Source organism: Podarcis liolepis (assembly GCF_965112155.1).
Source record: "Podarcis liolepis genome assembly, chromosome: 14".
Classification (NCBI taxonomy): domain Eukaryota; kingdom Metazoa; phylum Chordata; class Lepidosauria; order Squamata; family Lacertidae; genus Podarcis; species Podarcis liolepis.
Genome location: NC_139569.1, coordinates 43097436 through 43125119, shown reverse-complemented (window position 1 = coordinate 43125119; position 27684 = coordinate 43097436). Strand labels below are relative to the sequence as shown.

The window sequence follows — 27684 nt, the reverse complement described above, 5'->3', positions numbered from 1 at the left end:
GGGAAAAGAAGGAAGGAAGGAAGGAAGGAGGGAAGGAAAGAAGGTGTGGCTGTAGATTTAAAGCACATGCTGCAATTCTCAAAGAATCATGCCACCTTCCAAAGAATTCTGGGAACTGTAGTTTTGTTCTGGGTGCTCAGAGCTGTTAGGAGATCCCTACACCTCTACCAGAGCTACAGTTCCCAGAGTGTTTAGCAATCAATCCCTCTTAACCAGGGAACTCTGGAAATTGTAGCTCTGGCAGGGGAATAGGGGTCTCCTTACAACTCGCAGCACCCTTGACAAGCTAAACTGGAGCAATTCTAGCTCTCCCACCCAAGACAGAAACATCACAGCTGCATATTTCTGCAAGGCAGAGGGGGTTGGACTAGATGATCCTCAGGGTCCCTTCCAACCCGACAATTCTACGACTCTATGATCCCTCAGAGCAAAGGGTGTTTGGGTTGCTCTGTAAGTCTGGATCTGATCTTCCACCTCTCATCCATCTGAAATGGAAAAAGACCAAGGAAGAGGCTTGTTCTTAAGTAGTCAGAGCCTACCAGTCTGGAAGAACTGGGCAATTATGTGAAAGATTGCTGCTATTAGCTGTAATTTTTTCCAAAGATGTCTCCCTTTCAACGAGGCTAGTCTGGTGTTCCCACGGAATGTTGTTATCGCTGTTTGCAGGGGGGAAGTGAAAAACCTCAAACAGCAGCCTGGGAAACTTCCTCTGTGGGATACCAAAGCCAAGATTGCAAAATTGTGACCTTAGATAACCACAGCGGTTTTTTGTGTGTTTTGTTTTGAAACAAAGATATATATTTTTCCTGAACAGGATAAACTAGGATAAACTAGGGGAGGGCGTCACATCACTGGAAAATGTATCAGTGTGTCTCCAAGTTCTGATTGTTGTCCTCATGTGAGGATGCAAAATCCTTTGCAGCAACAGAGCCATACAGTGTAGAGCAGACATAGGCAAACTCGCCCCTCCAGATGTTTTGGGACTACAACTCCCATCATCCCTAGCTAACAGGACCAGTGGTCAGGGATGATGGGAGTTGTAGTCCCAAAACATCTGGAGCATGGGTAGGAAAACTAAGGCCCGGGGGCCAGAAGCGGCCCAATCACCTTCTAAATCCGGCCTGCGGACAGTCCGGGAATCAGTGTGTTTTTACATGAGTAGAATGTGTCCTTTTATTTAAAATGCATCTCTGGGTTATTTGTGGCGGCTGCTTGGTGTTTTTACATGAGTAGAATGTGTGCTTTTATTTAAAATGCATCTCTGGGTTATTTGTGAGGCATAGGAATTCGTTCATTTTTTTTTTTTAAATAGTCTGGCCCCCCACAAGGTCTGAGGGACAGTGGACCAGCCCCCTGCTGAAAAGGTTTGCTGACCCCTGAGGGCCGAGTTTGCCTATGCCTGGCATAGAGTGTCAGACTAGGACCTGGGAGTAAGGGGACCCCTGACCATTAGGTCCAGTCGTGACCGACTCTGGGGTTGCGGTGCTCATCTTGCTTTATTGGCCAAGGGAGCTTCTGGGTCATGTGGCCAGCATGACTAAACCACTTCTGGCGAACCAGAGCAGTGCATGGAAATGCCGTTTACCTTCCCGCCGGAGCGGTACCTATTTATCTACTTGCACTTTGACATGCTTTCAAACTGCTAGGTTGGTAGGAGCAGGGACCGAGCAACAGGAGCTCACCCTGTCATGGGGATTCGAACCGCCAACATTCTGATTGGCAAGTCCTAGGCTCTGTGGTTTAACCTTGTGGAGGGCCGGATTATATTTTTTGGGAGGGAGATGAATGAATTCCTATGCCCCACAAATAACCCAGAGATGCATTTTAAATAAAAGGACACATACTACTCATGTAAAAGCATGCTGATTCCCGGACCGTCCGTAGGCTGGATTTAGAAGGCGATTGGGCCGGAACCGACCCCCAGGCCTTAGTTTGCCTACCCATGATCTAGACCAGTGGATCTCAACCTGTGGGTCCCCAGATGTTGTTGAACTACAACTCCCATCATCCCTAGCTAGCAAGACCAGAGCTCAGGGATGATGAGAGTTGTAGTCCAACAACATCTGGGGATCCACAGGTTGAGAACCGCCGGTCTAGACCATGGATAGCTCCAGGTGAGCGTTTTGCTCCAACAAAGGCTGGGGGCAGACTGGGGGCCTTTGAAGCCTGTGTCTCCAGACTACCTCCTCCAAGCTGCATCCCCTTGTGGAGAACCTCAGACTCCAGAACCAGCCCCAATCCCACCTGAAAATGGACACATCTCCTCGGTTCCAGAGGTTCCCTTCAGGTGGACTTCTTTGTGCTGCTGGACTGCTGATGTGCGGTGGGGACACCTGGTTCTTCAGGTTAAGGGGAAGGCTCCTGTGAGGGTCTGGAAGGTTCTTCTGGGCAGTGGCGTAGCGTGGGGGGTGCAGGGGGGGCCCGGCCGCACCGGGCGCAACATCTGGGGGTTAGGGTTAGGGGGCGCAAATCCACAGGTTAGGGGGCGCAAATTACTTGCCTTGCCCCAGGTGCTGACAACCCACGCTACGCCACTGCTTCTGGGGCCTCCTTTTTACCATATTTTTTATTAAAACGTTTTTTCTTTGTTATTTCCGTCGACTTCCCACCTCCTTTTCCATGGTGCTTTTATTTCTCTCCCTTCTCTCCCTCATATCTTAACAACGCTACTCTAATCTTTAGGTTCTTCTGTCGCTCATAGTTCAAATCCTGCTCTCATATTCATCATATAATAATATCTTTTTTATATATATAGTCCGAAAAAGGCTTCCATTCTTCCGCAAAACCTTTGTCACCTGGTCCTCTTATTTTGGTTGTTAACTTTGCTGCGTAGTCCATCACATTTCATATCCATCCTTTGGGTTCCTTCAATTTTAGTGTGCAAAGAATCCTAGCTGCAAGTTGTAACATATACAGTGGTGCCTCGCAAGACGAAATTAATTCGTTCCGCGAATTTTTTCGTCTAGCGAATTTTTCGTCTTGCGAAGCAATTGAAAATCAATTAATGCGTTCCTATGGTCAAAAAAAGTCCAAACAAAGCCAAATTTGGTACAACAAGAGTTTATTAAGTGCTCTTTAAAGTCACACATACTGTAAAGAGCATTTCAAAATTCAAACCCAGATTTTTTTTAAAAAAACAGCAGAGTGGCCCAATGGTCACAGAAAATCATAAAAATGCAGAAAAAAAACCACAAGCTTCCAGATTCTTGCAAACCCCTCCCCAACTGTTCCCCCAGCCACCCAGCACACAGAAATTCAAATCCAGAATTTTTTTTAAAAAACAGCAGAGTGGCCCAATGGTCACAGAAAATCATAAAAATGCAGAAAAAACCACACAAGCTTCCAGATTCTTGCAAACCCCTTCCCAACACCAAGTCCTTGAATTCCAAACACCCCAACCCAAAATCCAACCCCCCCCAAAAGTTTTAAAAGCTTAACTTACCAAATGGCTGCAAAAGAAGTTTTGGAAAAGCTTCAAAAATCACCAAAGTCTTTAAAAACCTCAAAAAAGGCTACTATGTACACTGCGTTCTATGAGTTGCTCCTCGAAGTCAAGTCGCAACTGTATTAACGGTGTTAAGAAAAAGGAAACAAGCTTGCAAGACGTTTTCGTCTTGCAAAGCAAGCCCATAGGGAAATTCGTCTTGCGAAGCAGCTCAAAAACCGCAAAACCCTTTCGTCTAGCGAGTTTTCCGTCTTGCGAGGCATTCGTCTTGCGGGGCACCACTGTATAAACATCTTAATCATCTTTTTGGGGATTTCTGTAAACCTTGGTAGAAAAGCTTCAGATTTTTGGGGGTCTCTTCTGGGGCCTCCTTTAGAACCGCTTCAGGTGTCAGCTCTGAGGCCTGACCCAGACCTGGCTGCCCACCTGGTGCCCCTGGTAGACCCACCTGGTAGACTCTGACTCCATGCCCATAAAATGCTCTTGTTGCACTATTTTTTGGAGGTTTCCCAGACATCAAAGTGGAAGGGTGACCCTTCGCACCCACCCCCACTTCTATTCCCTAATGCTGAGCTCCATTTTTCTCTAGATCAAAGGAAGAGGGGGCTGGTTTGCATAAATAGCCATATTGTTACATGGGCATCTTTGTCGAGATGGACAAAAAAGCATTGATTGACTCAGTCCATTAGAGAATGACCAGATTCGGTCAAATAGAAGCCTTTTCAATTGTGTGTGTGTGTGTGATTTTGGCTGGGGAGGGGGGGGATGAGTGCTTTCTCACCACCAGAGTACCTTCTCGCCATCCAAAGACACATTTCAGTCAGTCAGAAACACTCAAACTTATTTTGGGAATTATAGGGACAGAACTACCAAAAATGTATAGAAACTTATTTGTGTAACTTATTCGGAGGTCCGTTCTTAACCTGAAACTGTTCTTAACCTGAAGCTCCACTTTAGCTAATGGGGCCTCCTGCTGCCACTGGAGCATGGTTTCTGTCTCAACCTGAAGCAAAGTTCTTAACCTGAAGCACTATTTCTGGGTTAGCGGAGTCTGTAACCTGAAGCGTATGTAACCTGAGGTACCACTGTACATATTTAAAGAAGATGAAATAAATGAGCAAATTAAGTTAATTTGGATATGCAGAAGATATTAAAAATAAATTTAAGGAACCGCAGAAAGAGGGGGGAAGGAAGTCAAGTTTCAAAATGATTGTAGAATTGGTGAAATGTATAAACTTGAAAAGTATAAATAAATAAATGGGGGGGGACACTCAGAGAGGGTGCAAAGCAGAACTGGAGAAATGGTGGCCTCAACAGAGAGGCCTGGAGGTCTGCTTTTTTGTCCCTGAGCCTGATAACCCAGCACCCTTAACAAACTACAACTCCCAGGGTGGGGGTGAGCTATTTTCTGGTTTGCCTCAGGCAGCAAAATGTTGGCCTAGCCCTGTCGCCACCTCTGCCTGACTCCCCACCACTGCCGCCTGAGGCACCTGCCCCCCTCTGCCTAATGGTAGGGTGGGGATTGAATGCCACACCCCTCTCCATCCTCCTTCCAGGCAAGCAAGAGGCATGATCACAGTTCCACGACCCATTCCAGGCAGCCAAAAGACAACCATGGAGGCTCCCTACCCAATACTTAAGAAAAGTATTGTATAAAATACTGCTTTCTGGTCTGTGAACGCTGTGCTGTATCTGCAGACTGGAGGCAGTTGGACTCCTATCTAAAGTTCAGTCCACATTAGATGAGCAGTGACTCATATTTTTGTGGAATGATCTGGTTATTTTGTGCGGGCAAGTACAACCCAGTCAAGAATGTGCATTAGACCCTTCTTCTTTTTCTTCTGAGTTGTTGTTGCTTCGTTGCTGCGTACCTTGGCAAGCTCTGCTTCGCTCTAATGAGCCCCATTACCCAAGTGAGCAAGTTGCTTGGAGAGCATGCCAAAAAAGACAAGGAAGGAGGGGAGGGGAAGGGAATGAGAAGAACAGAGGATATGACCAATGAACTCTTTGAGAGCCTCAAGCTGTAGACAAGATAAGGCTCTCAGACAGGGCATGGCACAGTTTATTTGCATAAGGCTAAGGGTGGAGAATCCAATTAGCAAGGCAAGCGTGGTAATCATATGATTAAAAGGCAATTTCCTAAGAGCTGGAGAAGTAAACATTTCTTTCCCCAGCTGACTAGTGCAGAAATGAATCTCTTTTCTTGCCCTGTACTGCGGAAGAAAAGAATACCGGTGTAATGCCATTGGAGAGAATGAGTTCTGAATGGAGGAGATTTGAAACAACAGGTTATCTTGGTCCCTGGCTCTTATCTTTGGCTCCCACTCCTGACTGAATTGAATGCTTGTTTTGTTCAGAATAGACCCATTGAAATCAACAAAGCTATGGTCGTCCTGTTCATTCGCATCAGGGGACAACTGTGAATAGAACACAGGATACACAACCTGAAGAGTGCAATCCTAGCTACGACTACTCAGAAGTCATCTTTCTTCTTCTTCTTTGGCGATCACTCGTAGCCAAGTAAGATTGTCTTCCATAAACATGGTTTTAATAGTGGGTCCATAAGTGACTGTGGAGGCCAATTCTGGATCAACACATCTTTCCACAGTGGGGACATAAGTTTCCAGGCAGGAGTTCACCAAGCATGCCTTCCTCTCTGCAAGTTTCTCCCTTTTGTCCTGAGTTCGAGCGTCTTCAAAGCCCATGACACCTTTGGAAAAGGCTGTTTTCCAATTGGAGCGCTCGCAGGCCAGTGTTTCCCAGTTCTCGGTGTTTATACTAAATTTTTAAAGATTTGCCTTGAGAGAGTCTTTAAACCTCTTTTGTTGACCACCAGCATTACACTTTCCATTTTTAAGTTCGGAATAGAGTAGTTGCTTTGGAAGACAATAATCAGTTATCTGCACAACATGACCAGTCTAATGAAGCTGATGTTGAAGAATCATTGCTTCAACACTGGTGATCTTTGCTTCTTCCAGTACACTGGCATTAGTTTGCCTGTCTTCCCAAGTGATGTGCAAAATTTTCTGGAGACACTGTTGATTTCAGAGACAATCTTTTGAGGAGCTGGAGATGGCGTTTATAAGTGGTCCATGTTTCACAAGCATACAGTAAGGTTGGTAGTACAGTAGCTTTGTAAACAAGCATTTTGGTTTCCCTGCGAATGTCCCGGTCCTCAAACACTCTGCACTTCAATCAGGAGAAAGCTACACTTGCAGCCAAATTCAGTGAGGCTTACTCCAGGTTAGTGAGGTTGCGATTGCAGCCTTACTTCCCAGTTTTAGACCTCATAACATCTGTTCTCATGTTGCCACCCTCCCATGTTCTTAATGCAGTTCTAAAAAATATTTTCTGTCTTGTGAATTACTGCTGGCTGGAGTACTTGCATTTCGTTGATATTTTATTTTAAAAAATTGCTATTTAGATGTTTTCTTAAAGGTTCAGCCCTGTTCCTTGCTCATCTTTCAAAGTGGCTGTTAACAGTTTGCATGCAATATTTCGGAGACATTTATCTTTAAAATGGGGGAGGGCAAGGAGTGGAGTGTGAGCTCTAATGTGGATCAAGTCAGCTTTTGTAAAACTAATGCCAGTATTTAGCAGCAGAAAACGGCAAAGGATTATACTAATTCTCTTTGGCTCCTAGTTTCGCATAACCCTGTTCATCTATTAAGATTTATTAGGGTTGCCAGCCTTCTAGGATTCCACAGGACCAGTGGGTGAGAAGAAAAAGCTGTTCTCTTATAGGAAACTAGTGTTGAAGTCTGAGGGCCGAACTACTGCCCTGAGATCTACAGTAAAATAAAATAAAATAAAAACCCAATCTGATGGTTGGCATATAATATATATATATATATATTTGTTATTATTAAGCAAAAAACAAAGATAACTTTTTTCACAGGCATTGGGAAGACTGACTCTTGAATGAGTGACAAGCAACCTTCAAAGGACCCTGTTTAGAAAGAGCCATGTCGGTGCCGTTCCGGAAAGAGTTGGAGAAATACAAGAACATCAACGAAGATGAAATTCTCAACAAACTCTCTGAGGATGAGCTAAAGCAGCTGGAAAGTGTTCTTGATGATCTGGATCCAGAGGTGTGTACCAAACATGACATTCGTGTTTAAGAGCCTAAACAACTTAGACCCTTCATATCTGAAAGACCACCATCTTCCCTGGAGACTCTCTTAAGATCAGCAGAGAGGGTCCTCTTGGTAGTTTTACTGTCCTTGGAATTTCATGGGGTCCTTAGCCAGGCCAGGTCAGGAGAGGCAGACCTCCAAGTGTCCCTATCTTCCAGGGATTTCCCTGATTTAGAGAAGCCGTCCCAGTTTCTGATTTGATTCCATTTTTCCTTAGGACAGGGGTCAGCAAACTTTTTCAGCAGGGGGCCGGTCCACTGACCCTCAGACCTTGTGGGGGCCAGACTTTTTTTTTTTTTTTTTTTTGGGTGGGAGAACAAATAACCCAGAGATGCATTTTAAATAAAAGCACGCATTCTACTCATGTAAAAACACCAGGCAGGTCCCAGAAATAACCCAGAGATGCATTTTAAATAAAAGGACACATTCTTCTACTCATGTAAAAACACACTGATGCCCGGACCGTCCGCGAACTAGATTTAGAAAGCGATTGGGCTGGATCCGGCCCCCGGGCCTTAGTTTCCCTACCCATGCCTTAGGATGTCCCTATTTTCATTGGAGAAATGTAGGAGGGTATAGAGTTATCTGGCACCGCCCCCCCCCGCCGTCTGAAGGCAATCCTGTATAGGGAAGGGGTTTTTTAAATGTTTAATTATGTTTTTATTTGTGTTGGAAGCTACCCAGAGTGGCTGGGGCAACCCATTAAGATGTGTGGGATATAAATAGTAAAATTATCATTATGGAATGGGATGCCCCTATTTTCATCAGAGAAATGTTGGAGGGTTTGGGCAGGGCCTTCTCTGTGGCAGCCCCTAAAGCTGTGAAATTTCATTCCCAGAGAGGTGCGTCTGGCACCTTCGTTGTACAACTTCCATCATATAATGAAGACACACCTCTTCACTCTGACACCCCATATGTATTTAGGACCCACTCTGTTCTCATATCGTAGTTTGTCTTATCTGATTTTAATATTGTAGTTTTACAATGTTGTAACCTGCTCTGGGACCTTCTGGTGAAAGACAAGTAAAAAGTCCAATCAATAAGAGTAATTGGATTTTAGCCTTAAGGATCACAAATCAAAATCTTCACAAAGCTCAGAGTTACATGTATTGTAAAACTCGACCCGTGGAGGATGAAGGTGAGCTGGTAGGAAGAACTACCAAAATTTGATTGTTCCTAAGGGGCAATTTCAAGGGGAACAACATTTTTTTGAAAGGCTCAAGAGAGCTTTTCTTCTGTTTCTTTTTTGGTGGCAGCCATAGTGGTTCTTTTTTTTATTTCTCACAACATTTTTAGGGAAGTTTTTAATGTTTGAAGTTTTATTCTGTTTTTAATGCTAAAGCCACCCAGAGTGGCTGGGGAAACCCAGCCAGATGGGTGGGGTATTGAATTAATAATAATAATAATAATAATAATAATAATAATAATAATTACTATTTTGCTGAAATAAATGATATGCCACTCATTGGATAGGCATTAAATATTGATGGTATATAATTTCACTTGCATAGTGCTCCTGGAGAAGGGTTGTAAGACTTGAAATGTGTTGGCGTTGGGCTAAAATAAATGTTTTCAGTGCTCCTTTGGAAGCTCCTGTCTCATCGTTCTTTGCTCCCTAATGAGCACACGCAAGAACTGAGTGTAAAATTAGAGATAATGTCGAAACTTGCTGAAAGTCCACCGTTTCTCAACTATTGTCTGGCAGCAGTGATTGTAGCAAGTTACAGCAGTGGGAGAGATGGAAAACAAGGGCAAACACTAGCTCTGGCTCCTTCCATACGGAAGCATGTCTTAATTTCAGCTGGTCATCAGGATAAATATTTATTCATTGAAATTAAAGTTTTACACTCACATATCCAACATAGATAATAAAAACAAGATTCCGGAGAATCTCCTGGACTCCCCTCTTCCCCTTTGTGGGTCCTGTTGTTAATCATTTCCTCCTGCATCTTTTATGATAATTATCATAAAATAATCCAAATCTTTTACATCTCCATTATATCCAAAATTTACCATTAAACTACAAGTGTTATTCCAATCCTGCTAACGATTTTAATTGTTTACAATGATTTTTTAAGATAAATTATAAATCCCCCCCATTCCTTATTAAAATTCTGGTCTTCCTGATTTCTGATTCTTCCGGTCATTTTTGCCATTTCGGCACAATCCATCAACTTAATCTGCCATTCTTCTCTGGTAGGGACTCAGCTACTATTTAAGAATGTGTGTCCCAGTCCTCAAAAATGTGCACCTGGATTTGCGCTCCCCTTTCCTCTTCCCTACCCCTCGCTTTTTCCTTTTGTGTCGTGTGTTTTAGATAGTAAGCTTGCGCACAGGGACTGCCTTGTCCTAGCTGCTCTGGGAACCTAAAGAATCGTTCTAAATAAAGACAGCAGTTTGCCATCCTACTGACTCTCTGCTCCCCTCTCTCATGTCTGCCTTGATAGAATGCGCTTCTACCGGCAGGCTTCCGCCAGAAGGATCAGACCAGTAAACCTGCCACAGGACCTTTTGACAGAGAGCGGTTGTTGTCCTACTTGGAAAAACAAGCCTTGGAGCACCAAGACAGAGAGGATGTCGTGCCCTTCACCGGAGAAAAAAAAGGTAAGCCCTCATCTTCACGGATGGCCAAAATGGCAGGGCAGATAGGTGGCCTCATGCTGAAAATCAACCTAGCAATGGAAGTTCAGTGCCAAGTGTCAGACTTTTAACATATGATTTGTATTCTTCTTCGGCAATCACTTGTAGCTGAGTAAGATTGTCTTCCATAAACACGGTTTTAACAATGAGTCCGTAAGAGACTGTGGAGGCCAATTCTGGATCCACACGTCCTTCCACAGTGGGGACATTGGTTTCCGGGCGGGAGTTGATCACGGTGTGGATTTGCCAAGCGTGCCTTCCTCTTAGCATGTTTCTCTCTTTTGTCCTGAGTTTGAGTGTCTTCAAAGCCCACGACACCTTTGGTAAAGGCTGTTCTCCAACTGGAGCACTCGCAGGCCAGTGTTTCCCAGTTGTCGGTGTTTATACATTTTTTAAAGATTTGCCTTGAGAGAATCTTTAAACCTCTTTTGTGGACCACCAGTATTACGCTTTCCATTTTTAAGTTCGGAATAGAGTAGTTGCTTTGGAAGATGATCATCAGGCATCCGCACAACATGACCAGTCCAACAAAGTTGATGTTGAAGAATCAGTGCTTCAACACTGGTGATCTTTGCTTCTTCCAGTACACTGATATTAGTTTGCCTGTCTTCCCAAGTGATTTGTATAAGCGCACCCTGGTAAATCAAATTTTGGTCTCTGGTCTGTCCCCTCAGTCAGAAGCTGTTTTGTCCTAAATCCACGGTTAGGCAAAATGCAACAACAACAATAATTTATTTTTTATACCCCGCCCATCTGGCTGGGTTTCCCCAGCCACTCTGAGTGGCTACCAACCGAATATTAAAAACACGATAAAACATCAAACATTAAAAACTTCCCTAAACAGGGTTGCCTTCAGACAGTGAGCCAGCTTTTAAGTTTTGCAGAGTTTCTTTTCAGGGTGGGTGTAACGCAAAAGCAAAAAAACCAAAACCCATAAAAATGGGCATGGTGTGGTGTAGCCATAAGGTCTGCACCTGGACACAGGATGGGGAAGATAAGGTCGTCCAGGTGTTGCATGAACTACAACTCCCATCACCCCTGACCATAGGCTTATGCTGGCTGGGGCTGATGTGAGTTGGAGTCCAACAACTGGTCAAACTGGGGAAGCTGGTTTTCAAGCTTCCTTAAGGCTGTATACACCCCCCACCAAAAAAAGAAGCCGCCTGAGAATTGTAGTCAAGGGTGCTGGGAATTATAGTTCTGTGAGGGGTGAGCTACAATTCCCAGGATTATTCCGGTGGGGTGCGCATGCTTTAAATGTGCGGTGTGTGTGTGAACCATTGTATCTAAGGACAGGTTCACATAGAGGAGGGAGAAAGGTTGTTTTCTGCCGCTCCAGAGAAGCGGGCACGGAGCAATGGATCCAAACTACAAGAAAGAAGATTCCACCTAAACATTAGGAAGAACTTCCTGACAGTAAGAGCTGTTCGACAGTGGAATTTGCTGCCCAGGAGTGTGGTGGAGTCTCCTACTTTGGAGGTCTTTAAGCAGAGGCTTGACAACCATATGTCAGGAGTGCTCTGATGGTGTTTCCTACTTGGCAGGGGGTTGGACTCGATGGCCCTTGTGGTCTCTTCCAACTCTATGATTCTATGATTCTAGGTTGTCTGAAACTGGACTCCTGCGAGTGTTGTCTTGCTACAATAACCTTTTGCCGTACGAAGGAGCCCTGTGGGAGACTTCCGGGCTCTTGCACAAGATGCGTCTCCTAATTCGAAGCTGGCAACACATTATCGTCGTTGCGTAAGGGTCAGGCGTGAGCGAGGCTGGCAGGGCGTGTGATCTATGTGGTGTTTCTGACCACAATATTTATTTTGGCAGAGCCTGTTGTATAAATGACAGGGCGACGATTGTTTGGAAAGCTTTCGTAGCCTGATCCTCACTGGAACTGAGCTGTTTGGGGGGATGTTGCCAGTTCCACTTCTGGGAAGGAAGAAGAGGGGCCTGCTAGGAAAGGGGAACCAGCCTTCAGTTGTGAGAGCTGGCAATGACTGAGGGGGTGTGTGGCTGCCTTGGAGGCTCAGACCTGAGGTTATCCTTCCTTGAGGCAGCGACAAGCCAGTCGGCAGTTAAGCAGAGGGACAGCCAGTCTCAGAGCAGCGCATCTTGCACTGTTTCAGATTGATGGAAGCGGAGGCACTTGTGCATTTGTATTGTGTGACATTGCGCTGAGACTCTCCCCGCACTTCCTTTTCAACTGCTGAAATGGCTGCGCTCACACACGAAACAACAACAAGCAACACGTCAGCTAATGATATACTAACAAAATTTTCATAACATTATACCGTTTCAAAATTCATAAGCAGAAGAGATACACCCTTGTGCAAATTAATTGAAATAAACAATGTAGTTTATTGTACAAAACTCACATTTGTTGTTGTTGTTGTTGTTTAGTCGTTTAGTCATGTCAGACTCTTCATGACCCCCTGGACCAGAGCACGCCAGGCACTCCTGTCTTCCACTGCCTCCCGCAGTTTGGTCAAACTCATGCTGGTAGCTTCGAGAACACTGTCCAGCCATCTCATCCTCTATCGTCCCCTTCTCCTTGTGCCCTCCATCTTTCCCAACATCAGGGTCTTTTCCAGGGAGTCCTCTCTTCTCATGAGGTGGCCAAAATATTGGAGCCTCAGCTTCAGGATCTGTCCTTCCAGTGAGCACTCAGGGCTGATTTCCTTCAGAATGGATAGGTTTGATCTTCTTGCAGTCCATGGGACTCTCAAGAGTCTCCTCCAGCACCATAATTCAAAAGCATCAATTCTTTGGCTGATACTGTTGGCAGAACCCTGGTAGTGTTATAAAGGCTACCCACAGGTGCAATGAATCACATAAAATTTCAGGAAATTTGAAGAGACGGTATCCAAAAATCTGGCAAAGAGAACACAAACAGTAGCCATATTGTCAGAAAACTTCAACAAAACAATTGAAATATAATTCAGTATTCAAACTCCCTGGGTAGAGAGTCATTTTGGACTCACAGCTGCCCATGGAGGCGCAGGTTAATTCTGTGTTCAGGACGGCTGTCTACCAGCTCCACCTGGTGCACAGGCTGAGACCCCACCTGCCCTCAGACTGTCTCACCAGAGTGGTGCATGCTCTAGTTATCTCCCACTTAGACTACTGCAACACGCTCTACGTGGGGCTACCTTTGAAGGTGACCCGGAAACTGCAATTAATTCAGAATGCGGCAGCTAGACTGGTGCCTGGGAGTGGCCGCCAGGACCACATAACACCGGTTCTGAGAGATCTGCATTGGCTCCCAGTACGTTTCCGAGCACAATTCAAAGCCCTCAACAGCCTCGGTCCTGTATATCTGAAGGAGCATCTCCACCCCCATCATTCAGCCTGGACACTGAGGTCCAGCGCCGAGGGCCTTCTGGCAGTTCCCTCGCTGTGAGAAGTGAGGTTACAGGGAACCAGACAGAGGGCCTTCTCAGTAGTGGCGCCAGCCCTGTGGAACACTCTCCCTTCAGATGTGAAGGAAATAAGCCGCTATCCTATCTTTAAAAGACATCTGAAGGCAGCCCTGTTCAGGGAAGTTTTTAATATTTAACGCTGTACTGTTTTTAACACTGGATTGGGAGCCGCCCAGAGTGGCTGGGGAAACTCAGCCAGGTGGGCGGGATATAAATAAATAAATAAATAAATAAATAAATAAATAAATAAATAAAATAAAATAAAATAAATAGGTAAATCAGTCTGGTTTCTTGTTGGTGCACACATGGCACTTGATCCATCAGCTCCCTTGTCCTTCCACACTGATGCACAGCGGAGCCCACTCCCAGCTTTTAAAAAATAATATTTCAAAACTGTACTTTTTGCAAGGACCAGTTTAAAAATAAAAAGGACAGGGAAATGCATGCCTGCCTCACCGCTGAGTTTGCTCCCCATGGACCTATTGAAACACACACACACACCCCGACCCAAAAAAAAACCCACTCCCAGCTTTGGGGACCCTCCCCCACAACTTCCAGATTCTAGCCCCACCCAAAAAAGTTCTACCTTGAGACCTGGTCTGGGGCAAAGTAGGAGTGTTCTTTCGGATTGCATGTAGTGCCAGAGTGTGATATTGCGCAGATGGTGCATGCGAGTGTACTGATGCTTTTTTTAAAAAAGGAAAAACAACATCCCATGCGCAAATGTTTCACTCTGGAATCAAGGTTCAGCTGTACCTGTATGTACCACATCAGGAAGAGGGACAGAAAGGGTGCCGCCGGAGGCGAGAGTTTAAAATCCACTCTTCTTCCTGGAAAAGCCCTGCAGTTAGTACCATATTTTTCGCTCCACAGGGCGCACTGGACCATAGGGCGCACCTAGTTTTTAGGGGGGGAAATAAAGAAAAAAAAATATTTCCCCCCTCAGCCCCAAAGATCAAAGAAGCCAAGACAGCCAGCGGGATCCATCTTGTCTTGGCTTCCTCTTTAGCCACGCACAACCTCTCCAGCCGGGCAGAAGCCAAGACAGCCCAAGCTTCCCCCGACCCCAGCCCCCAGAACAGGTCCAGGAGCGGCGGCAGGGTTACACGCAGCCTTGCCGCTGCTACCGGAGCTTGCGGGGCTGGGGGAGTGCTCTGAAGGTTTGCGGATAGCTGCCCGAAGCCTGGAGAGCGAGAGGGGTTGGTGCACACTGACCCCTCTCGCTCTCCAGGCTTCAGCGAAAGCCTGCATTCGCTCCATAGGATGCACACACATTTCCCCTTCATTTTTGGAGGGGAAAAAGTGCGTCCTATAGAGCGAAAAATTCGGTAATTTCTCTCTCTAGCGCAGCAACTTTTCCCTTTCTTTGAAGTCGATGGCTTCGCTAGGGAATACTTGAACAAAAAGAGCTCTCCAGTGTCAACCAGCTGGTTAAAAGATGAATGCCCAGTTGTGTGTGTGTGTGTGTGCTTTAAAGTCAGCTGTGTGGTTTTGATTATGTTGTGGAATAAGCTGGGGGAAGCAGGGCGGGAGGAAAGAATTCCAAAAGCTTCATAGGAAGGCTGTGGAATCGGGAAGGAATTTGATAGAGCGACTGCTCGTATTTTCTTAGGAATCTTAGGGGGTTGTATAATCTTTGAAGGGGCACGGCTGTGACTATCATGCAAGGACCCTACACTTCTGAATTTGCCACTAGGCTATTGTACTTAATGGACCTCTTTACCTTCACTTTTGACACTTGGAATGTACGTTTTTAGAGCCCACTTTCTTTGTGTTAATTTTAAGTGAAAACTTTTAAATATTGTGCTTTAATACTGATGTTCAAGTGTTCCCTAGCGAAGCCATTAGCTTCAAAGAAAGGGAAAAGTTGCTGAGCTAGAGAGAGAATTTACTAATACAGTGGTAAAGGTAAAGGACCCCTGACCATTAGGTTCAGTCGTGACCGACTCTGAGGTTGCGGCCCTCATCTCGCTTTATTGGCCGAGGGAGCCGGCGTACAGCTTCCAGGTCATGTGGCCAGCATGACTAAGCCGCTTCTGGCGAACCAGAGCAGCGCACGGAAACGCAGTTTACCTTCCCGCTGAAGCGGTACCTATTTATCTACTTGCACTTTGACATGGTTTCGAACTGCTAGGTTGGCAGGAGAATACAGTGGTACCTCAGGTTAAATACTTAATTTGTTCTGGAGGTCCATATCTGAAATTGTTCTTAATCTGAAGACCACTTTAGCTAATGGGGCCTCCTGCTGCTGCTGCGCCGCCGGAGCACAATTTCTGTTCTCATCCTGAAGCAAAGTTCTTAACCTGAAGCACTATTTCTGGGTTAGCGGAGTTTGTAACCTGAAACGTATGCAACCTGAAGTGTATGTAACCCGAGGTACCACTGTACACAGTTTTAATTGTTGCAACGTGCCCTGGAACCTTAAGGTGAAGGGCAGGTAATAAATTGCAGTAATTATTATTGTTATTACTGTTATTGTTGTTGTTGCTGTTGCTGTTGTTGTTGTTATTATTATTATCATTATCATGAAGATATTGTAGGGGGAAATAAGGTTTTAATGGGCTTTGCTAATATGGGGATAAGTACTACCGTGGAGGCATTCCTTTGGGAGTTGTCATAGTATTGCTAGCTTCTAAGTCTGGAAATTATGAATCACCTCCCTAAAAATAATACAAGCAACTAAATATCACAAGGCAAAATCAATCAACTTTGTGCATTTTTTGTCTCTTGTTCCTCGAATGCATGAAGCAGCCTTAAACTGAATCAGACCCATCTAGTTCACTTCTTGCCTGGGTTCTTCACATTAGTAGCCAAACACTGCCAGGTCTGGCGGAAAAAACCCATGAAGAACAGCTATAAATTTACCTTTTTATTAAACTAATGCAAAGAGATGATGAGCTCAAAGAGCTGGACCAGCTGCATCAGTGGCAGTAGTGACCCTCATGCAAGATTGGGAATGTAGGGCTACATCCAGTGCAGTACTAAGACAAAGCCACTTAAAGAATCATAGAGCTGTAGACTTGGAAGGTTCCCCCAAGATGAATTCAGGTCCAATCCCCTGCAACACAGGAATTGCAAGAAAATAAAATACCGTATTTTTCGCTCTATAGGGCGCACCGGCCCATAGGGTGCACCTAGGGGGTTTTTTTTGGGGGGGGAATAAAGAAAAAAATTATTTCCCCCCCCCAGGCACGGGACTGGGGCGGGGGAAGCCCGAGCTTCCCCCAACCCCAGCCCCCAGAACAGGCTGCTATCCGCAAGCCTTGGGACCCGCTGGGAGTTCCTGCCGGGCTCCCAAGGCTTGCGGATATCTGCCCGAAGCCCGGGGTGCGCTGCGAAGCGCTCCCTGGGCTTCAGGAAGCAGGCTGCTATCCGCAAGCCTTGGGAGCCCGGCGAGCACTCCCGCCTCGCTCCCAAGGCTTGCGGATGTCTTCCTGAAGCCTGGAGAGCGAGAGGGGTCAGTGCGCACTGACCCCTCTCGCTCTCCAGGCTTCAGCGAAAGCCTGCATTTGCCCCATAGGACGCACACACATTTCCCCTTCATTTTTGGAGGGGAAAAAGTGCGTCCTATAGAGCGAAAAATACGGTAAATAAAAATTTCTGACAGATGGTCATCCAACTTGTTCTGCTGACAAATGTTTTGTGCTTCTGGAACATGGTTGCCTCACAGAACTTCTGGCAACATGCGGGGGAAATCATGTTCGTTTGATTCCCACAGAAAGTGCTTTGTAAAATCTAGGGTCCATCGGATGATAGGCAATGCAGCTTTGTGAAGACAGTTCTTCAGAGCCTGTGAGGTTTTCTGAAGGCTTCTGTGTGATGGGATGTTCCCACAGAGGGGTGCTTCTTAGAGGGTTGTCGGATCCTTGGAAAGCTTTGCCTTTGTCATCCGATTCATAAAATGAGAGGAGAATGCACGTGATGTTCTAGCTCTGCTCTTGTTGGAATCCATAGGGAATGAGATGACGTTGGCTGGTGGGAAAACCCAGGCCAGGATGCAAATTATGAGGGAAAACCCTCATAATGAAAGCCAGCTGCTTAGCGTTCAGTTAAAGAAAAAGATACTTGGGTGCTGGCCGTGTTTCAAAACGAGCAACAACTGAATTCGTAGCATTTCTTTTAATTTCATTTATTCCTTTTGTGAAATTTATATTCTGCTTGAGTGTAAACAACAAACAGTATCCAAACAACAAACCCCTGTGTTGCAAAGAGAACGTCAACAATGTTTAGGCAACATGATGACCATATACATATGTAATAGACAATCTTTATAGAATTCCTTCAAACAATAACAAGTTCAAAATGAAATCTTAGTCTCAAAGTCTCTGAAATTCAGTAAATATAATCTCCAACACTGAACAGAGATTCCGGATATTGACTGCTGTTTTTTAGATCTTCATCAGCGTGGTGGGAGAATATAGAATTGCTTCATAAGCTGAAAATAAAATTTTACAGACGATGACCTGCATGACATATCACTTTACAAAAAGGAATTCTATAAAGATTGTCTGTTACGTACGTATACGGTCATCGTGTTGCCCAAACATTGTTGAGTGTAAGCAACAACAACCCTTGAGGCAGTTTGAAAAAAGAATGTTATGGTTCAAAAGTAACTGTAGAACAACATCTTTATTGGGACTACCTAAAAGGTCACAAAACATCAAGCGAGCTTTCCAGTTCTCCAAAATTCTTCTTCATCAGGGTTCACCAACCTTTTGGAGCCTGGGGACAGATTGGCAGGCAGGAGAAATTATTGCTGGCACCACATCTGAGCCGCAACTTATTCTACTGACCACAGCAGGCTGCTTCTATTAAAAATAATTTCAGCAGGGAGAGAATGCCCTGTGGGAGCCAGGGGAGGCCTTGTGGGCATGTGTACACCTGTGGGCACCACCCTGGGTTCTTTGCAAGATGGAGTTGAGCAGGTGTTGGGGCCCTTTGGCCCTCCAGATGTTGCTGAAGACAACTCCCATCTGCTCTGACAGGCATGACCAATGGCCAGGGATGAGGGGAGTTGTAGGTCAGTAACATCTGGGGGGCGAAAGATACAGGCACTCTGCATCTGAAATTCAAGAAGGACACTGACAAACTGGAACGTGTCCAGAGGAGGGCAACCAAAATGGTCAAAGGCCTGGAAACGATGCCTTATGAGGAACGGCTAAGGGAGCTGGGCATGTTTAGCCTGGAGAAGAGGAGGTTAAGGGGTGATATGATAGCCATGTTCAAATATATAAAAGGATGTCACATAGAGGAGGGAGAAAGGTTGTTTTCTGCTGCTCCAGAGAAGCGGACACGGAGCAATGGAGCCAAACTACAAGAAAGAAGATTCCACCTAAACTTTAGGAAGAACTTCCTGACAGTAAGAGCTGTTCGACAGTGGAATTTTCTGCCAAGGAGTGTGGTGGAGTCTCCTTCTCTGGAGGTCTTTAAGCAGAGGCTTGACAACCATATGTCAGGAGTGCTCTGATGGTGTTCCCTGCTTGGCAGGGGGTTGGACTCGATGGCCCTTGTGGTCTCTTCCAACTCTATGATTCTATGAAATCAAGTGCTGATAATCCTAGACAAACTACCAGTTAGTTTCCGGGCCCAATTCAAAGTGCTGGTTTTGACCTATAAAGCCTAAAACGGCTCAGGACAGCAATGCCTCAAGGACCGCCTCTTCCCATATGAACTTACCTGGACCCTGATATCATCTTCTGAGGCCCTCCTTCGTGTGCCTCCTCCGCGAGAGGTCTGGAGGGTGGCAACACGAGAACGGGGCCTTCTCTGCAGTGGCTCCGTCTGTGAAATGCTCTCCCCGGGGAAGTCCGCCTGGCGCCATCATTACACACCTTTAGGTGCCAGGCAAAAATGTTCTTTTTCAACCAGACCTTTGCCTGACTTGATCTACATCCCATACCCTTTTTTAAAATGCTGGCTCTTTTGGGGGTTTTTTTAATTGGGTTGTTGGTTTTGTTTTGATTTTATGGATTTGATATTTTATGTGAACCGCCCTGAGACCTTCGGGTATAGGTTGGAATAGAAATTTAATAATAATAATAATAATAATAATAATAATAATAATAATAATAATAATATAATAACATTGAGAATACAGTGGTGCCTCGCAAGACGAAAAGAATCCGTTCTGTGATTCTCTTCGTCTAGCGGTTTTTTTCGTCTTGCGAAGCAAGCCCATTGAAGGATTAGCAGATTAGCGCTATTAGCGGCTTTTAGCTGCTTTTAGCGGCTTATCTGCTGATCGGATCAGCTGATAAGCAGCTTAGCGGCTTAGGAAAAGGGGGGGGAAGGGGGAAAAAACAGCAGGAACTCGCAAGACATTGTCGTCTTGCGAAGCAAGCCCATAGGAGATTCGTTTTGCGAAGCAGCTCCAAAACGGAAAACTCTTTCGTCTAGCGAGTTTTCCGTCTTGCGAGGCATTCGTCTTGCGGGGCACCACTGTATCTGAAGACTCAGAACATCAACAGTATGGGTCTGGAAAGTGGATAAACAGGCATCTTTTTTTCCTTTTTCCAACATTTGCCCGGGATGGTCAGCAGTCACGTGTTCCATGACGACATTTACCAGAATCTGGGCATTCGCACTACACAAAGATCCATACAACTTCTCTCTGAATAAATTCTTAAGTGGGTGAACCCTGCCAGTCTTACTGATGGTTACATCACCACCATCCAGTTTAATTTGCTTTCTCTTCCTTTTCCCTTTTTCTTTTTAAAGGAAAAGCATTTATCCCTAAAGAAAGACCAATAGAAACCCGCACAGAGGAGAAAGTAACTCTGGATCCAGAATTAGAAGAAGCCCTGGCCAGTGCCTCTGACACTGAGCTGTACGATCTAGCAGGTTTGTTGCCATCTTTGAACAGTTGGGCTATCTCAAACTGGGCCTGGGTGTCTTAACAGCTGGCAGCAACAGCCCTGTGGTTTTTTTTTCCAACTCCTACCACGCTTCTCAAAGGGTCCATCCATGATGCTGCAATATAAGCTGACAGGACCAAAAAACACATTCTGTTTTGTGTGTGTGTAAAATTTTCTGTTTTACAATTTAGAATATTCATTTAAATAACCTTAAAATATCAAAGACTTCCCTTCTTCTCTTTCCATGGTTCATTTTGCATAACATAAATCCCTGCATATTTTATACTGTATAAACTAAAGCATTCAGTATTCCATTATTAAAGGTAAAGGGACCCCTGACCATTAGGTCCAGTCGTGGCCGACTCTGGGGTTGCGGCACTCATCTCGCTTTATTGGCCGAGGGAGCCGACGTGCAGCTTCCGGGTCATGTGGCCAGCATGACTAAGCCGCTTCTGGCAAACCAGAGCAGAACACGGAAACGCCGTTTACCTTCCTGCCAGAGCAGTACCTATTTATCTACTTTGATGTGCTTTCGAACTGCTAGGTTGGCAGGAGCTGGGACCGAGCAACGGGAGCTCACCCCGTCGTGGGGATTCGAACCGCCGACCTTCTGATCTGCAAGTCCTAGGCTCTGTGGTTTAACCCACAGTGCCACCCGCGTCCCTATTCCATTATTACATCCATCCAAATCACACATTCTGTTAGCTACATAGCTGTGCCTTTCCCCCCTGCACACAAAGGCTAGTGTGGGGTTCCTGATCTGGATTGGGTCCTTAGCATGGGGAACAGGAGGGCTTTAACCCTTTGTCCCCTCACTATCCTTAAAAAAAAGAAAAGAAACAAAGGAGACTCGCCCCTGATTACAGGTTTGGGATTCCCAATCTGGACTGGGACCACAATCGAGGGTTAATGCCCCCTGGATGCTAGGACGCCTTTACTTTAAAGGCATAGTTATGACTCAGTAGCCCAAGTCCGTAAGTTCTTATAGCACAAAGGCAAATGTAGATTCCCCCCCCCCCAAATTTTTCCATTGCTGGGCTATTGAAATCCTATATTGCTGGGCCTTCTCGGTGGTGGCACCCGCCCTGTGGAATGCCCTCCCATCAGATGTCAAGGAGATAAACAACTATCTGACTTTTAGAAGACATCTGAAGGCAGCCCTGTATAGGAAAGTTTTTAATGTTTGATGTTTAATCATGTTTTTAATATTCTGTTGGGAGCCGCCCAGAGTGACTGGGGAAACCCAGCCAGATGGGCGGGGTATAAATAATACATGATGATGATGATGATGATAGCTGAAGCTTACACCTGTACTCTTGTTGGTGGTTTTTACAGCTGTCCTAGGAGTGCACAACCTGGTCAACAACCCGAAGTTTGATGAAGGAACCACCACTAAAGATGGCAAAGAAACCGTGAAAAGTAAGCAGGCACTTTTCTTTCTCCCAGCTGGTTTGCAAACATCCAAGCAGGCGATGGAAGCCAAAGGGGAAGTTCCAGACTATTGCTGTTTTCGGGTGGGATTCTGGCAAGGGCTGAGGGCCTTTTGGCGGTTCCCTCACTGCGAGAAGTGAGGTTACAGGGAACCAGGCAGAGGGCCTTCTCAGTGGTGGTGCCTGCCCTGTGGAATGCCCTCCCATCAGATGTCAAGGAAATAAACAACTACCTGACTTTTAGAAGACATTGGAAGGCAACCCTGTTTAAAGGTAAAGGTAAAGGTAAAGGGACCCCTGACCATTAGTTCCAGTTGCGGACGACTCTGGGGTTGCGGCGCTCATCTCGCTTTACTGGCTGAGGGAGCCGGTGTACAGCTTCCGGGTCATGTGGCCAGCATGACTAAGCCGCTTCTGGCGAAACAGAGCAGTGCACGGAAATGCCGTTTACCTTCCCGCCGGAGTGTTACCTATTTATCTACTTGCACTTTGATGTGCTTTCGAACTGCTAGGTTGGCAGGAGCAGGAGAAGTTTTTAATGTTTGATCGTATTTTTAATATTCTGTTGGGAGCCGTCCGGAGTGGCTGGGGAAACCAAGCCAGATGAGTGGGGTATGTAAAAAATAAAATAAAATAAAATAAAATAATTATTCAATTGCATACAGGCAAATCCAGTTTGCAGAATTGGAATGAATGCTCATTGAGTTGCCAGGATCATCTAATCGCTGTGCAGTCAAATCAGGATGAATGCTCAACATACAGTGGTGCCTCGCAAGACGAAAAGAATCCGTTCTGTGATTCTCTTCGTCTAGTGGTTTTTTCGTCTTGCGAAGCAAGCCCATTGGCGGATTAGTGCTATTAGCGGCTTTTAGCGGCTTATCTGCTGATCGGATCAGCTGATAAGCGGCTTAGCGGCTTAGAAAAAAGGGGGGGGGGAACCCCGCAGGAACTCGCAAGGCATTGTCGTCTTGCGAAGCAAGCCCATAGGAAATTCGTTTTGCGAAGCACTTCCAAAACGGAAAACTCTTTCGTCTAGCGAGTTTTCCGTTTTGCGAGGCATTCATCTTGCGGGGCACCACTGTAAATGGGTTGTATGGAAGCACATTAAGTTGCACCTAGTTTATACATTAAATATCTTCTAGGATAACAATGCACACGCACATGACTAGGAACTCTCCTCTCAGCAGCAAGAACCATCATAACTAGACACTGGAAGGACGTCTCAGGAATGAACATTAACGGCTGGTACCCAAATGTATGGGAAACAGCCCTAGTAGAAAAGTTAACCAACAAACTTATTACATTGGTACCTTGGGTTAAGAACTTAATTCCTTCTGGAGGTCCATTCTTAACCTGAAACTGTTCTTAACCTGAGACACCACTTTAGCTAATGGGGCCTCCCACTGTCGCCGCGCGATTTCTGTTCTCATCCTGAAGCAAAGTTCTTAACCTGAGGTACTATTTCTGGGTTAGCGGAGTCTGTAACCTGAAGCGTCTGTAACCCGAGGTACCACTGTATTTATTAAATTTGTATACAGCCTTTCATCCAAAGGTCACAACATAAAAAGATAAAATCATTTGTTTTTCAAGCATTTCAAAGCAATTTAAAGGCCTAAATGGCTTAGGACCATGGCTTACTTCTCCCATATAAACCTGCCCATCTATTAAGTTCTTCTGCAGAGCATCGTCTCTGCATCCCACCAACATATCAGGTACATTTATCAGGAAATGGGCAAAAGAGTTGTCTCCCTGGCTGCACCCAGGCTCTTGAACTCCCTTCTTGAGAAAGCTCATTTGAAGCCCTTTAATGGTTTTTCACTTGTATACATTGTACTTTTGACCAACTTTAAACCAGCTACCTTTGGATCCAGCCCTTTGTGTGGGGGCTGTTTAAGATTAACGGTGATTCCAGTTGTCTTCCCACATCCATAAAGCCCCTGGGAAATGTGGAAGAAATGGGGCAGTTTTTATTCCACCCAAAATGAGGCTGATGTTATAGCCCTCCCGGCTAGAGGCCTGTATGCTGCCGCCCTCAAAGGGCTTATGTTGCTAATTTGTGTCCCTCTCTGTGATTATTTTATCTCTCTTTTTTTCTGCTAAGGTCCACCATTCCAGCTTGGTGGGTCTGCTAAGCTGCACTCCTGTCACATATTTAGCAGCTAGGAATTTGCTTTGTCAGACATCTTCATTCCAAAAACAATACTCCCTTCCCTCCAGCAGTTAGTTGTTGCTTTGTTTTCAAATTTTTTTGGGGGGGAGGTGAGGGATGCATTTCAGGAGCACTTGAAGAAATAAGATTATAAACAGACTGAACGAGGAGAGGCTCCACAGGAGGGAAGAAGAGGAGCTGTTGTGTTGCACTGGTTAGACTAGGGTCAAAGAGACCTGGATTCAAATCCTGCCGCAGCCTCCTCAAAAGCTGGCTGGGCAAGCGTTGTCTCTTTCTCTCTCTTAGTCCAGTCTAGCTCATGGGACTGTAGCAAGGATGAGGCCTGGGTGATATATCAATATTGTGGGAATGTTTAGGGATGTGGGGGAGGATATATTGTCTAAGATATCCTATCCCACCTTCTCTTTACAAGTTCAACAAAATCAGCAGAGTTAACATTCCCCTTTTTAAAACACATGCACAGCAGATAGCTTGCTCAGACTCGTTAGAGTCTCTGTAAATATTTCCTGGTATTTCCCCCATTTAATCCCTCCTAAAATAAGATGCTACACAGTTTTCTGTAAAGTATAAAATGTTTGCTCAAAAGTAATCATCTGTTCACACAAAGGTTCCCAGAAGGTAGACTTAAAAGGTTAGAACATAGTTTAAATGTGGTGACTATCTCCTTATGGGAGAAAGCCAACACTTTTCTTCTCTTGGCCTGGAGCCAAGGGTTCATCTTAGTAGTGCTGTTGTTAAGATGGCATTGATAGAGACAAGAGAGACAAGATGGTCGCCAGCCTGTGATTCTGGTTCTTTCTTACTTCAGGAGAGGCCATGCCCATCTCAAGTTACACATAGGAAGTTTTGTCTCAGTCCTGGAAAGCAGGAAGTTCCAGCTGGAGGACTGAGACAACCTTCATGTCTACTCTAGCTGTTAAGTTGTGGGTGAACAGATCAGACAACACAACGATTCTTCAAACAGCTCTTGTTTATTCACAGGCCAGAACAGAACTGAACTGAAGGGTTCAGCCAGCCTGCTTATATAGAGCTCCACTAGAACGCAACAGTAACCACTTTCTGTAACTACCCAATCACTGAGCGTCACTTTCAATCCCTTATTTGCATATGTGGACCTGAGTGAAAACTATCTACAGTATCCCCCTGCTGGCCCAGGGTGAGAACTTCAGTACATAACACTAGCAATGTTGTGTTTCACTGCACCTGATTCTTACATCCCACAAATATATTGCCCAGGACTGTGTGTGAGGAGCATACTGTGATGTCAGCTTCATTCAGCAGTATATCGCTGGTGAACCCGCTACTGCTCCTGAGTCCCTCTGCTAGCGACTTTCTCTGCTTGGCTGAGGAGTAAGGGGTGGCTGCTCCCCTCAGCTGAGCAGTCAAAGGATCCCCCAGCTTGGCGCTGGCTCCCACACAGAGCACCAGGGATGGCTCTGCTGGGAATGAGGTGCCCTCCTGCACCCCAGCTGAGCTGTCAGGCTTCAGATAATCCAACCCCTCCCATGGCTGGCAGCCAAGAAGTAGGAAAACTAGAAGAGTTCTTACCAAGTCTTTTATTCAATATTCACATAGAGATAGATGTAGAAATGCTGTCTTTCTCAGATAATGGCATTGCTCCAAGTAAAATCCCACCCCCTCCGTCTTTCCTATTCTATGTTATCCCCGTGTCGGCTGACCTGTGCTTTCTGCCTCTGGGCTTTCGGTTCTTCTACTCTCAATGCACGCCGGGTCCATAAACTCATTTAAGATGACCCAACACTAGCGAATCTCATTAGGAAAGATATCATCCTAGAAAGAGAGAAATGAGGGGTGTCCCTATTGTTCTACAGAATTATGCTGGTCTGAACTAACATGGATATTCTCTGCATGCTCCACCTGTGAATTCAATTGGTGCTCATGAAATTGCCACATCTGCACATCCTCCAAGTGAAGAGCTGCTCACTTTGCAAAACCATTATTTGTCAAGTCTGGAGGAGCCTTGATTGCACTACCATTCTCCATGCTGGCAGCCCTGAGCTATATAAAGCAGCACTGATTATTCCTGCAAGTGCTTTTTAAAAAAGAAAACAAAACAAAAACCCCACAGCTTTTAATGCTAATCTGCAATTGTAATTCTTAAATATTAGACTGAGATAAATAGCAGGCTTAGACCACCCAAGCAGCTACCATATGGAAAGCTATACTTCTAGCAACCAGCGATCTCCAAGCCAAATACAAATTAAAGAGAAATTTGAGATAGGGAGCTGCCTTAGACTGTTCCAGCAACCACACAAGTTCTGTGGCACTTTAAAGAGTTGGGATGGGTGAATTTGTCAGCTTCAGCTCCTCATGAAAACCCACCGGCAATTCAAAATTTCTCCTATTATATGCACATTTTTATGCAATTTCCCCCTACAATTTTCCCGAATATAACACAGTTCTGCGTGTTATTTTCCACAAACCTATGCAATTATATGCACTCTTGACCCTTTGAAAATGCATTTTTGTATACATTTTTCGATATAAAACCATATATCCTAAAGATATGGTTGTTGTGGTTGTTATTTATTAAATTTATATACTGCCCTATACCCGCAGGAATCAGGGTGGTTGTTATTGTGATGAAACTGTCTGAATGACTATCTGAATAATGACTGTCACAACAACAACAGCTTATTATTATTTATACCCCACCCGTCAACAATAACAACTTATTATTTTTTTTTGGAAAAATTTATTAAGTTTGTATTACGAAAGATACACAGATTACATTGTATTACAAATATATACATACAAAAAAGATTTCATCAGAGAGAAAGATAGAAAAAAAAAGAAAAAAAGAAGAAACCGACAAACAAAAAAGAAAAAGTCATACAGAGCTTATACAATTACAAATAGCAGAACTTCCGTCCAACTCGGTCTTGGAATTACCTATTCTTATATTACTTCTGCAGTGTTGCTAAAACGTTATACATCAATAACAACTTATTATTATTTATACCCCGCCCATCTGGCTGGGTTTCCCCAGCCACTCTGGGCAGCTCCCAACATAATAATAAAAACACGATAAAACATCAAACATTAAAACTTCCCTAAACAGGGTTGCCTTAGATGTCTTCTAAAAGACAGATTGTTGTTTATTTCCTTGACATCTGATGGGAGGGCATTCCACAGGGCAGGTGCCACCACCGAGAAGGCCCTCTGCCTGGTTCCCTGTAACTTCGCTTCTCACAGTGAAGGAAACGCCAGGAGGCCCTCGGCCCTTGACAGAATCCCACCCGAAAACAGCAACAAGTCAGGAACTTGTGTGAAAAATGATCTCCCAGAATTCCCCATCCTATTTGTGGGCGGTGAAATTGGTGGTGGGGGAGCATTCTCCTGAATATTTGGGGTGGGGGTGGTAATTCTGCTGCAATTTGGATGGTGACAAAAAAAGGAAACTCAGGAAACTCCCTGGAAAAAGTGCTGGCTCATGTAAAACCCAGCATGGGATTTAGAAAGGTCAAATAACCAAGGTCCTTGGTCCAAGGAGCATCTTTAAAAACTGGGCATGTGGTGGGGGGCACGAATCTTCAGGATGTCTTCCCTCTTTCCCATGACTTTACCTTCTAAGC

General features: G+C 45.0%; 1 protein-coding gene across 4 annotated transcripts in view; it reads left to right on the top strand.

Annotated features, from left to right (window-relative positions):
- Positions 1-27684, top strand: part of LOC310693600 (tropomodulin-2) — a 59675-nt gene that overhangs the window by 10512 nt on the left and 21479 nt on the right. For all 4 annotated transcript variants that reach the window (XM_083475977.1, XM_083475975.1, XM_083475974.1 and 1 more), the window contains exons 2-5: positions 7344-7536; positions 10029-10185; positions 20352-20474; positions 21824-21907. In XM_083475977.1, coding sequence (XP_083332103.1) covers positions 7411-7536; positions 10029-10185; positions 20352-20474; positions 21824-21907 — 490 coding nt within the window. In that variant the 5' untranslated portion in view covers positions 7344-7410. The remainder of the gene's footprint in view (positions 1-7343; positions 7537-10028; positions 10186-20351; positions 20475-21823; positions 21908-27684) is intronic.